Here is a 13588-nt window from a genome sequence, read left to right as displayed (position 1 = left end):
TTCTCTCGCTCTTGGTTTAATCTGTTTTAAGTTTCTGCCAAAATCCGAGGCTCACTCTGTGCTCTTTGATCACCCGCTCGCTGGTGCAGGTGCCAGACAGGGCTTGCATTTCTCTGTCCAGCTCTGCTCTGCAGTCTTGTAGGATCACAGCCACTCGACTTTGCTCCACCTCCACTTTCAGACGGAGCAGGTGAGATGGCACTTCACCCTGGATGTCCTGTGAAAAAGAAAGAGATGACACAAAGCATAGGAGACATGGTAGATAAGACATGTGACATACATAAGTCTTGGTCTCAGACTATATCGTCCTCGAAACTGTCAAAGACAAAATATCCCCTGAGACTGCGAGTAAACACTGAGTTGCATTTTAGTCTAACTAGTACAGGTTAATTGGAATCAGACTGGAGGAAACTCCATCAAAACCAAAGGTCTTTCTGGTTAAGTTAATGAAGTATTGGCAATGCGCCTCGAGGGATGTGCAGTAATTAGTGACAGTGTTAAAGAATGGTGACCTCTGACCTTCCAGTGCTTGTGCAGCCTGCGGACAGTTTCTTGCAGTCCCTGTTGTTCCTCCTGTGGCAGGATGTCAGTCAGCTCATCACACGCCTTCAAGAACACGCTCAGCACTCGCTGATCCAGTTGGCCGAAAAAATCCTGCATTACGAAGATGCAAGATCAAAATGAAGAAAGCAATTTTTGAGTTTACATTAATGATATATGGTAGTTTCATACTGTTTTAATTCTGGAACCAAACTACACAGACTAAAGGTTAACACTGTACCCCTTTCCACCACTGAACTAAAATAGAAATTTAGTTAACACTAATGAGTCTACAAATTAACTGTATCCCTGTGTACCTGCTCTATTTAAAACAGAAGGCTACAGATTTGATCTTACAGTATGTCTCTTCAGTAGATCCTCAGCATCTCCAGTCTCTCTCAAGTAGCCCTGAGCTTTCTTCAGCACCCTCTCCAGCTCTTGTCGTGATTCCTCGAACCTCCTCCTCAGGCAGTTGTTGGCCTCTTCCTGCCTTCTCCATTCCCCCACCTCCTTCAGCAAAGCCTGAGAGGAGGGACAGGGTAGTGGTGATTGTAATTGGTCTCTTCGGTAATATTGTGTAATTACATTATTTCTCTTACTTGAAGCAACAGAATAATGAGACACATGAGGAAGTCCATTGTACACTGTTGCCTCCTGGGTGTTTTGATGTTCTTGTAATCTCATTAATGTAATCAGCGTTGTGGGTAATCCACTCGCTGTGTGGCATTCGTGTATGTCTAGGTATACATGTGTGTATAATGCTCACCTGTGCTGAGCTCTGTATTTCAGCCACTCTCTTTTGCAGCAGTGACAGGTCAAAGTTACGGAGCACCTTACTGGTGGAGAGCGTCCTCTGCACGGTGTGGTGGTTCCTCTCAATCACTGACAGACATCGTTTACAGCTTTGCTGCTGGTTTAACAAATCCTAAAGAAATTGTGGAGATAATACCGAAACAACTGTGTGTTCAGAATAGTGCAATTATATATTTCACACTTTTATTATCAATCAGCTATTCCACTCCCATTAGATTCACTTGACCAGATGAATATTAGTTTTATGACAGCACAGAGTAGTGCAGGTAACAGAACACACACAAAAAGCAGGCTTATTTTTGTAGATATGGCCATCATTCCTTTTGATTGCAGTATTTTATTCACCATCTTCATTCAAAAGTCAAGAAACAGAGAGACTCCCAGAGTCCCCAGTTTAATGATCTTAGTGATCTTTAATGATCAGTCTGGCTTCTACGTGGTAACCATTTAAATATCTCTGACCTGCCACTTTTGTTTATGCTGGGTCTGGGACTGTGAGTCTGGGTCTCTTGCAGCAGAAGTGATGCGACTGGCCCTCTCCAGGGCCTGGTAAAAAGCAGTGATGTGTTTTTCCATCTCCTCCAACAGTGGCAGGAGGACATGACACTCCCTCACTAGGGAGGGACATCGCTCTCTCACCTGGAGACAAATAAAACAGTGACATGGAAAGTGACAATGGTGTGTCTTACCAAAGACATGTGAGATATTTGATACTGCTTCTCCGTTTTGGCCTCAAATGATACCTACCTTACTCAGCTGACTTTTGGCCGTTGCCACAGTTGCCATGACTCTGGCCGCCTCATCCTGTGGTGCGTCCTTGGCAAGGAGCTGAGCACTGCGGGCAGCCAACTTGTATTGTGTCTCCATGGCAACAACCTTTTGCTTAGTATTCTGAGATGAAAAGTGGAACCAAAGGGTCAACTTACACGTTCTTAAACTGAGTGCACTTTCATCAAAACTGCTTTTAGCAATGACAACTGTATGTCACACAGTCATTTTGACAGTAGTGACATACAGCTTTCAATAACTCTTTATCAAAAGTAATGGAGTGTGTGTTCACTTGGAAGTAAAACAACTGGGACAGAAAATTATTTTTAAAAATTAATTAGAAATTATTATCTCTAGTAATGTCTTTGCCTGGGGAGTTGACCATTTTCTAATAATTTCTAAATATCAAAATGAGCTATCATGCACCTTGGAATTCAGTCTAAAGACCACTCCATTCTATAAATGTCTGTACAAACAGACATAACCTGGTAAAGCAGTTTGTTTTCCTCACCTCCACATCCTGCAGAAAGGCTCTGACATTGAGGAAAGACACTTTAACAGGAGCATTGAGCTTTGCCTCTGCTGTGTCCAGCAGCTCTTTCAGGGCTGACACAGCCCTCAAGTGGTCTTTTCTCCACTTCTCCAGCTCATCTGCTCTGGCATACTGCAGCAAAAGAACGATAATGCAGAGTTAGCGATTACTTTTAATGATAAATATACCTTTCTAAGGTTTGAGTCTATTAGTGCCAAATCAAAACCAAAATAAAAAGGACTCTTAAATTTTCTTAAAACCAAATTTGTCCTGTCCTGTGCAATAGCATTTGACCCAATTCTTCTTATGTCTGACATACATGACATACACACATAAAAACATTGTGTTGTGTTGTGTTTTTTAGTTTGTTACTTGTTTGACTTTGAGGAAGAGGTCTCTCCATCGGCCATTCAAAATAAGTAGCTGCTGCTTGAGATCAAGTGACACGGTCTCATCACAAGTTTCAATGAGAAAATTCCCGGCGTCGTTCATGGCTGCATGCTGATCCATCCAGTGGCTGAGATTCCTAAAAAACTCCTGGAAACACAGACAGACTCATTAAAAAGACAGAAAGAAACAGAGACACAAAGAAATTATAAAAGAAACAAAGAACAATACAAAGACAGAGTGTCAAAGAATGAAACAAAGACAGCTAATCAAAAAAGAAACAAAGAAACTGATTCAAAGGAAGGACAATAAAAAAACTGGGGTAATTAGCTGTCTAATCCTTAGTGGGGATGTGAATCTAAGGTAACCATGGCAATGCGACAACTGGAATATCCTTGGTGGCTTGTTGTAAGTCAAGGAGATCATTTGATACATGAGTGGAGACTGCTAATAGAAAACTAAACACTTAAAATGGGGCTGACATACGTTTGATTGCCACTACTCTGAGGCATTTGAGCCCATCAAATAAAAACATGTTTGAGGGGAGCCCTAATCTGTGCACAGAAAAAAAACTTTGAGTATATGAAGGGGTTTTCTACAATTTTAAAAGTAACTTTCATACCCGTTTAGTGTTTTCTGGCTGGATCAGGGCTTCCTCTGCATCCTCCAGCCAGGCCTGTAAGGAGGCCACAGTGGAGCTGTACCTCTCCCAGTTGGACAGCACCTCCTCCAGCATGCTCCTCACACTGCGCACTTCCATGGAAAGACTCCTCCACTGGGTCACCACCTCCCGCATAAACCTGCGCACCCCCATCTCGCCCTCATCCACTAAAGGAGAGGTACATCAACTTTAACAACAATGACAGGAACATCAATTTTTCAAAAACTGTTAGAGCTACTATGGATTTTCTCAGGGGTTGAAGTGAGACTTTTGAAATAATAACGCATTCACACATTCTCTTACAAATGAAAAGCTCAAAACCTAAGATAGATATTGCTGAGTAACCTTTGTAATTGAGTCTGTTTGTTGGCTTGTGAACTGTTCTCTGCTTGCGTTACTCTTACAGCATTTTACATGTACTAGTGTATAAATGTCAGTTGTGACTGCTGTTTGGCAAAAGTTACACAGCCTCACTTTAAGGCACAGGGCAGATGGTGCACATTCAGTATTCACAGAAACACCAGACGAAGAACACATTGAGGCTGATGGAGCTACATGCTTTTGCAGACAAATCTCTGACCCCAAAAACTCATTTCCAGGAGATGTATTATCTTTGCTTGTGTGTTTCATTTCCTTGGAGTGAACTCTCCAGTCTCAGAAGTCCTGTACCACAAACTACTATCAGCCAGTGTGGGGCTGATAAATGAATCCACCAAACACAAACATCCACTTTCAAAAAGACATTAATCAACTAGTCCAATGCCTTAAAATGGCAGATAAATTACATAGCAATCCCCTTTATCTCCAGTCCTCCCTCAGTTTACTATTAGGCTAAACTAAGCCTTCAAATACATCTAAATGATCTCTCATCCAGCCAATCAGAACCCATGGTGCAAACTACCAGCAGGGCTCACACGGGTGTGGTAGTGGGGGGCATTTCATTTGTGGGATCAACCAATCAAGCCGGAGATGTCCTGATTTCTTTCCACACCTCACTTCTCTGCTCTGCATACCCTAAAGCAGCACAACCCTGAAACCAACAACCTAGCTCAGTTTGTGCCCAGAGACGTGCAGAAGTGGAGCAGCCCCTAACTAGCAAATGGGGTCGTATTCCCCACTGAGAGCTGAGAGTGGAGGAACCTCATTTAGCTGTAGCCTGCAGACTCCCCCCCTTCTACCAAGCTGTAAACCCAGACAGGGGCAGACTGAGCAGCTGGAAGAGAAGGCCTCATTGGTTACTGAGCTGTAGACAGTGGAAAATAAAGTTGAGATATAGCATATAATGGTGAGATTCTTACTGTCAGAGAGCACACTTTGGAGGAATCTAATCAATTTCAAATCAGTTTCGAAGGACATGAATGCAATTAGTGTTGGGCAACATGAGATGATATACGATTGTGAACCATGAGTGATTTTGCCGTTCTGTTTATACTGAGTTTCATACTGAATTCTATCTATTTAACATTTCTGGATGTATCAGGCCAGGGTGGGCAATGTTCCTAAACAATGAGCAGGACTGCTGTATTGCAGTACTGGAATTTTATGTGATTTTGATCAGTGCGATGAAGAGCATTTATTTGTCAGGTATTTAATTTGCTGGCTTGGACAGTAAATATATTACCATCTGACTACTTTATCTGTAAACAGTTTTTCACTTGAATTATTGAGAAAATCTACTCTATAACACCATAGCGATATCATGATATACAGAATTCTACCCATACCAGTGCCTCTTAAGTGCAATTATTTAACAATGTAATGAGTCTAAATTGAGAAATTTTGTTGTCTAAGCAAAATATCCACTCACCTGAGCTGTCAGCACTGACATAGGCCTCAGCCGACTGTTTGAGGGACTGGAACAATGCCTCGTAATTTTCGAAGAAATGTTGCTTCTCCACAAATGACTGACAAAAGCAGAGATGAATAAGGAAATGGTGTGACCGTGATGATAGTTATAATAACATTATAATGGATATACAGCAATAAAACTAATAGTCATATGCTAAGTAGTAAGAATCTTAGAACCTTGTGCCTTTTATCTAACAATGTCTTAAAATTAAACTTTCTACACATTTCTTAACTTTCAAAGTCTGCATAGCAACTCTGAAGAGAAGATTAACTACAGAGTGAATCAAAGCCTGAGCTTACAACGTAGTTGTGGAGCATCAGTTCCACGGACTCTTGTCGCCCATATTTGATGATCCAGGATTTGAGCTTGGTCTCGGCTAAAGTGAGGAAGGCCTGCATGTGGTGTTTGTTCTCCCAGAATTCCATCTTAGCCATGTGGATGCTAGAAGATGTAGAGATGAAGTTCATCCTAAAAAAGACAAAGTTAACAAAAGATATCAGACTCACAGCTCGACCCTCCATTGTGCTTTTCGTTTGAAAAACCAGTGTGAAATCATGTCATGTTTGGTGGTTAGTATTTTTCCAATAATGGGTCCCTGATATCAATATTACCACTGTTGTAAATAAATAAATATATAAGTTATAGTCTGGGCTATTTCTCAGACATCCAAGATAGATTGACAGGTGTGTGTTTTTCCCACCTCTCAGCCATGTCTTGGAGTTGGTCTGGGGGGACAAGGACTCCATCAACACTCCTGTCCTTATGAATCCTCTGAAAGACCTGCTGGTGACTTTCAAGACTCTTCAACACATCCTGCACAGGGTTAAAACATACAGTACATGAACACAGAAAATCAACTGCCTCTCTATCAAACACCTTTATGCACTTTGAGATTTGCATATTCTGCATGGTTTGTCCTTGCTATCCATACGGTTCTCCCTGCAATTTGCATCCTCTGTGCATCGCTCCATGCTAACCTTGTGCTGCTCCAGAGCTCTGTGGACAGTGTTAGCTGTCACATCATGTGCCTGCTGGATGATGATCTCTTGTCGCAGGGCTCCTTCAGCCTCGTGCAGCCATGCCCCCACCATGTTGAGGGGAGCCGGCAGAGACCTGTCCAGCTGCAGATGCCAGTCCAGGAGCTGACAGGTAGAAAACCATTGAAAAGACAAACAGAGAAGCACTATAAGCAGACTGTGATTGCCCAGCTCAATTCATGGCACAGAAAAAAATGCCTTTGGCACCCCCAGTTAAAGCTCCAAAGTGAAGCACTGTAATTACAGATAAAACAGTTACAATGTGAATTGTTAATCACATGCAGAAAATAAACAGACTGTAATGTACGTTTGATGGATTGCTTTTTTTCTCCATCAATTTGTTTCTTTGTTGAATTAAGATATTGAGATAAGCATGGAAATAAATGAAAAAATGAAGGTAATGAGGAAAGAATCCACTAATATCCAAGTCCAAGCATAATTTACAAATTGTGGACTCTCTGTGATTCTATAGATGTGGCCGATGGTACATCCTGCTTCCCTCACCTTATTGGAGACCCTTTCCCAGGCTTGTTTGACTAGGGCCTGATCCACAGTCAGTATTCCATCTCTCTGAGTGGACTGCAAAGCTCCCTCCACGTGCTTCCTCCTCACCTCCAACTGGACTCGTAGAGTCTTGAACAGCTGAAAAGAAACATGACGTGAAATCTGTTCATAATTCACACACGTGTGTCCAAAAATATTCAATTTACAGAGACATCAGAACAAGTCCTCTCTCAGGCATCACACCATCTTCCCATTAGTATCTAATCAGACACTCTTAACACTTGTGGCTAATTGCCTCTGAACGCCGTCCGTCTTTCTGGGCTTCAGATTCTCAGAATCTCCTGAATAATGTGCAAAGAAAATGGGAATATCCCACATGCTGCTGAATATGGAGTGTATCCCGGGGCTTGGTGAAATAAGCCAGATTGACTGAAAATATGACGGCTGCTGTCTGATCCCCACAGTGTAGTGCCACTGATTAAGCTAATAATAAGAGCGTCTGTGCCTATGTGCCCAGTTTAAACAGCACACGCGCGCGCACGCACACACACACAGACACTAACCTGGTACTGCTGAGCGAGATTGCCCTCAGCCTCCTGAGCCTGTATTGCGTCTCTCTCCAGCTGGTCGAGCCACATTTTGAGCTCCCTCAGGCTCTTTCGCTGCTCTCTCTAGGAGGTGGGGACGGTGGAGGGGTGAACGATGCACACAATGATGGACATGGACATTGGGAAGTGCAAAGGGGGAATGAAAAACAAATACAATGAATGTGAGGAGGAGAGAGTGCAAGAGAAAAGGGTGAAAAAGAAGATGGAAGGAAAAGAAATTACCCAGAGAGATTTTGGGGTGATGAAAGGATGGAGGGAGCAAGAGGGTGAAAGAGGGGGCAAAGCATGTACTGTTAAACATGTGTTCTCCTAATCTTCTGTGTCTCCCTGTAGGACAAAATGTCAAAACCCCACAGCTGCCAAAAACACTCAGCTTAAACAGGGTACTTTGTCTAAGACCCCCTGCTAACATTTCATTGGATTTTAAGTAACCATGACAATAATACTATGCCACTCAAAAGCGTGTGTGATAGTCTATTCAGCTCGAGCGCAGTTCAGTCTCTGTCTATTCAGATTTTTCACTTCACATTGGCTCCTGTAGGAACCCCAAGCTTTATTCTCTATGAAAGCTTAAGATGTAAGTTAATTCTACAGGGAAGCACTTTATTGTCTGACATGTTGTACTCACCACAACTACAGCAAATATTTTTTTTATAACAACTGCTTCAGTTGTTGTTTATTCTATAAAATAACACTTTTATTGTTTTTATGTGTAAACACAATGGCCAATTGACCTTTTATTCAGTGAAAGACAATATTCAGGAAAAACATTAGCGTGTTCGCACGGACTGTCTACAAAGAACAAAGCAGGTGTGAAACACAACAACCACAAAAAGCCTAATCAACGCTGTAAGACAACAAAACACAGTGTGAAACAGAAAGCAAGTGCGGCTTTACAGCACATCACAGCTCCTGACACTGTTAACCTTAAAAACAGGCAACCTCTATTCACAAGCTTTCCATCAAATACGCTGTATCAATGCACACTGCCAATGCCAGAGGCTTTCATTGTCATGCTAATGGAACCAGGAGCCATAGCGCTAGGTGGTAACATTAATAAATGGTAATATCACATCATATTATGCTGGACTTCCTTTTGTTATCATGGCTCAGGAACCCTGCGGCAAGAATATCACATCAGGTAAGATAAAGAGCCAGTATTAGCATATAGGTTCTATTTTGACATGGAAAAACAATGTTTAATCTCACCCATACACTGTACAGTAGACAGCCATACTGTAATTTGATAGAAGAGTAACAAAAATAAGCATTAATCAAATTTATATGGAAACCATGAATGTGCATGGGTGCTAATTGCACTGGGCTGCGAAAAATGATGGAAAACCTGCCCCTGGGACCTTAAGTTGCTATATAACCTACCTCTAACATTTCCTCTATATCACGCGGAGCAAGACCACGCTGTAGGACAGACGACAGCAAAACAACCACAGGAAAGCAGTCACCACACAGAAACACCAGAAAGAGAAAGACAAGGAGACATACTAGAGATGTGCAACAAGGAAAGACATAAAACAAGCAACACACTGCCAGACCTGAGTCACATGACAAGTTTGAAAAGCCGATAGGTGGAAGCTACAGCATCAGAACATTTTTGAAGGAATTAAGTTAAATTTCAGTCAAGGAAATTAACTTCAACTGTAATCGCCCTGACTTTTACTGTATTGGACCATGAAGGAAGCCTGCCCACTTTGCACAAACATGGGATGAAACAAGTAACAGACAATAATTAGAAATACCCAGCTGTGCACACTTCAACACCAACTGAACAAAGACACAAAATGCCATCTATATATATATGTCATGGCTGGCATCTGACACACTAACTGACATGTGAAGAGAAAGACAAAACATGTAGGATGCAGAAATGGAGAAGACAATGAATGGCGTATCCAGACTGAGACACGTCTGACAGCTGGTTACCTCTTCTTCTGACTGTCCGTCTGAGTCGCTCTGCCTTCGGTCAGGATGATGCTTCAGGAACTGGGCTACATATGTCATAATGGATTTCTCATCCGGCTTGTCTACGTCCACATCTGAAGAGGGAACCATATTAATGTAATCAGAAGTCCAATCAACTCGAGGCAGGCTGATAATTCTTCAACAGTTTCTCTCATGATGAAAAACAGCGGGCATTGACATGAACATGTTTGATTTACATAGCTACTGAGGGGAACCGGCGACTGGCACCTTAAATGAAAACAACCTTCAGTACTTCAGATCAGTGTCCAAGTTTGGTTTGGAGGCTGAATCTCATAGCCTAATGGACCTTAATTACACTGATGTCAAGCTTGATTTGTCAGAGTTCATTCTGAAGGGCAGGCGTGAAGGGGCACAGATGGTGTTTGGCACTGACACTGAGGTGCACATCTGATGCTCTGATAGATACCCACTATTGTTTTTCTGTATTTCAAAAACCCCTAGCGCTATATGATGAGAAGCTACTGATTCAAATGATATGTGTATATATATTTTAGTAACACAAAGGTCATGTTGTTTTCTTTTAAAGGTCATATGGTAGTGAAAAAAAGAAACAGCAATACAGAGGCAAAGGAGTGTGGAATTAATTTGATTCCATGATGTTTTAGGTATGTGGTTGGCTGTTACCTGACCCAAGACCTGTTCAATTCAGTTTTCATCAACTTAATGAAGAAATTTCTCGGAAATGATCTACAAAATGTTGTTTACCTTCTGGGTCAAGAAGCTGTGGAATGCCTAACTCAGTCTCAGCCAAGAAAAAGGCTTCCTGCAGGTTTTCACGGTTGGGCCTCCTCCATACACGCTCCATGTCAACTAGATTGGGCCGGAGGGAATGGATGACTGCAAAGAATGCTAAACCTGTGCGCCAGCTGGGGCCAAAGTCCTTCACCTCAAGCCCCAAGCGTCTAAAGGAGGAGACAGAGGAGCACAAGGTCACTATAGACAAGAACATGACCTTCAGTACCATAGCTTTGAGTCTTACATTGCACTCAGACTGGTAATATATTAGAAAGCAGTGCATTTAGCATACTCGACTGTTAAGGTAGACCACATACTTGGTGGCTGTCTGCTGAACCCATCTCAGTAATGCCTTTCTGGCTCCCCCCTGAGGTGGGAGGGGTTTCCTTTTGACAGGTGGGCTGGTGGTGTCAGTGCTGCTGGTGGAGCTGTCCAGTGAGGAGGTGCTGCTGGACATGCCGTGGAGTGCTGGTAGGCTACTGGTTAGCTCCTCAATCTGTAAGGAACAGGAGACCAGGATGAGTGAAGCCACCATACCTACTTATTTACCAGCTTATTTACTCCGAAATTACTTTTTACTTTTGTTTAGTGATAACAATAGGATGCTGAATAAGGAGGACATTGTGCTGTCAAAATAGATATTTTTGCTACTACTTAATATTTGTCTTTTGTGTTTGGTTTTTGCATCTGATGCCCATCAGTGATACATAGCACCTAAAAAATAAATCTTTGTAATCAACTGGCTTTCTATCTGCTTTATATATAGACTCTATGAGCCTGCCTGGAAGACCTATTTCCCCTTTACTTGATTATTCATTCAGGTGGTGGTCCAGTGAGCAGCTCCACACTGATGCATTTAGCAGATGAAAGTCTTGTGTGAGGACGAAAAGCGGTGTTTGTCTGCCCTCTCTGACTGAAAGTTTCAATCTGTTGCACCAAACAGAGAAGTCACAGTGTGGCGACACACCCTGGACTAATACATCACTGTAGCAAGGTGAAAAGTTAAGCCACTAGGTTTCAGCAAAAACAAGATTATATAGAATTCATTCAATTGAGTTGACAAATGATCAAATATTTATCAACAGAGAGCCTTTATAATATCAGCCATGTGCAGAAAAATAATCAAAAACATGTGCATCTCTAGGGAAAACAATCACAAAATGAATTATCAGATGTCAGCCTAGCCAGATGGGCAGTTGTTGAAGATTTATCTCTATGCATGTAAAATCTGCTTCTCAGCTACTCCTCTCTACTGCCAGCAAACCAAGGCTGCTCACAACTGAGAAAATCTATAAACATTAATGTGAAATCAAGTACATCAATATGTAGTAAGTGAGTAAGCACATTTTGCAGTGTTGTACATTTCCTTTATTTAATATCCTTGTGTTTGCTCGAATAGCAGGCATTTACATGTACTGATGTTGCTAAGAAACTGTTGTATTGTAATTAAGTTCTTGTTGATTTGTGCATGTCTGAAATGCCTGAGGTAGCAACTGCTCTGTTTTCAGAGTGGATGCTTTGGAAGATTAATTTCTCCGTCTTGAACTTGTCTTTAGTTCATATTGCTTAGCTTTTTGCCAGCTAGAATAAGATGTATTTCAAGCCTCTTGCTTTCTTAATAAATATTCCCAGTTTAAAACACTAACAAATTTAGGTAAATTATTAATTTGAAATCCTAGTTGTGAGCGTTTAGTGCCAATTTGTACATATCATCGACTAAGATGTTCATACCATGAAACTTAGTAAGCACCAATGTTTTTCTCGTTTGTGTAAATTAGTGTAAATGTCATGTAAATTAACTGAAAGCAATGTTACCTGAAAATAGAGTATGATGGTCCACACCAATCCCAGTACGATTGATGGCCGTCCATCAACAATATCTGTGGAGTTGATGTTGACTAGCTTGATCTATGTCAAAACACAACATACAATGCGTCAAATATTTCATTACAGGACCAAATAATCCCAGACTGCAATCAATTCCAGTATATCCATTTGCTCTTCGCTATAATCTCATCCATATGGATTAAATACACACAATTTCCCCAAGTCCAGTTATCTCATACATATGTTTACACAAAATGAACAATATATACTATGGGTATAATCCTGACCCTATCTATCCTATGTACTGTACAAACAAGTGCAGTAACATTGTGAATACTGACCGGAGATCCTCTGTAGGCTGACTGGAGGGCAGATAAGAAAAGGAGAAAAAAAAAAGGGGGGGGGGGGGGGGGGGCAGAGGAAGGGAGAGAGAGTTTAGAAATATTCTAGATGCATTTGATTGAAGGGGTACGCCTCATTGACTGTGAGATGGCAGATAGCGTAGCATCTCTGAGGTGAGATATCTTGAGTGGTTGGCTGAGAGGAGAGATCTATCACCACTACACAGGCAACAGGGATTATATCCAACAGAGATGGACAGACAGAGAAACTGATACAGAGAGAGAGAGGGAGAGATAAGCAAGAGAAGGGAAAGGGAGAGGGCTGTGTCTTGTGATATGATGAAGTGTTCTATATTATCAAACAGAGGGTTATATTACTGAGGCGCTGCAGCACAACAGGTCATCATATGGTAATACATGCCACTCCGTACTGGTGAACAAGCATGGAGGAAGAGATTGGGGGCAGGCGAGGGCAGCGTGGGGAAGCGTGGGATAGCGGCTGATAAGAACACATGCAATGCAAGGTTTCAATTTAGAAAATACAGCATGTTATCGTGGCAACTCAACACAGGACTGTGAGGCTGGAACAGTTAACAGGAGTGTGTTAGTGTTATGACAACACAAACACATACACACACGTACAACAGCATGCAAAAAGAATACAGGTAATCTTACAGTCACAGTTGTGTTGGTATCAACAATGTGTTTAAGTAGGTATTAACAGATATCAGTCAACTCACTGAAAAACGCAAAACAACTGTGATGATTGATCAATTGTTTGAATGATTTATCAAGCTAAAATGCCAAATGTTTCACCAGTTTATCATTTTTGCAAACATCATTGTGCCACCACACTCTTAATGTTTTCAATGGAACTGACACAAAAGAAAATATGTATCGCATAAAGTGATTGGGCCCCTGAAGCAAAATGTAAATATGGTTTAGACAGACATCAGATTTACCCACAGAGCATATTTACATTTAA

At 41.6% G+C, this 13588-nt stretch overlaps 1 protein-coding gene across 1 annotated transcript in view; it reads right to left on the bottom strand.

Annotated features, from left to right (window-relative positions):
• LOC121199955 (nesprin-1-like) overlaps window positions 1-13588 on the bottom strand; it is a 50214-nt gene that overhangs the window by 16351 nt on the left and 20275 nt on the right. Inside the window, exons 9-27 of the mRNA XM_041064978.1 lie at window positions 12251-12343; window positions 10753-10931; window positions 10406-10602; window positions 9641-9753; window positions 7655-7762; window positions 7092-7229; window positions 6528-6692; window positions 6251-6363; window positions 5850-6018; window positions 5509-5605; window positions 3663-3868; window positions 3026-3190; window positions 2633-2785; window positions 2101-2244; window positions 1816-1992; window positions 1307-1465; window positions 898-1062; window positions 520-654; window positions 56-217 (exon numbers count right to left, since the gene is read on the bottom strand). Of these exons, the coding sequence (XP_040920912.1) occupies window positions 56-217; window positions 520-654; window positions 898-1062; window positions 1307-1465; window positions 1816-1992; window positions 2101-2244; window positions 2633-2785; window positions 3026-3190; window positions 3663-3868; window positions 5509-5605; window positions 5850-6018; window positions 6251-6363; window positions 6528-6692; window positions 7092-7229; window positions 7655-7762; window positions 9641-9753; window positions 10406-10602; window positions 10753-10931; window positions 12251-12343 (2838 nt within the window). The remainder of the gene's footprint in view (window positions 1-55; window positions 218-519; window positions 655-897; window positions 1063-1306; window positions 1466-1815; window positions 1993-2100; window positions 2245-2632; window positions 2786-3025; window positions 3191-3662; window positions 3869-5508; window positions 5606-5849; window positions 6019-6250; window positions 6364-6527; window positions 6693-7091; window positions 7230-7654; window positions 7763-9640; window positions 9754-10405; window positions 10603-10752; window positions 10932-12250; window positions 12344-13588) is intronic.

Source organism: Toxotes jaculatrix, chromosome 19 (assembly GCF_017976425.1).
Source record: "Toxotes jaculatrix isolate fToxJac2 chromosome 19, fToxJac2.pri, whole genome shotgun sequence".
NCBI lineage: Eukaryota > Metazoa > Chordata > Actinopteri > Toxotidae > Toxotes > Toxotes jaculatrix.
The sequence above is the reverse complement of the archived record's forward strand: the minus strand, read 5'-3'. Positions and strand labels throughout refer to the sequence as shown.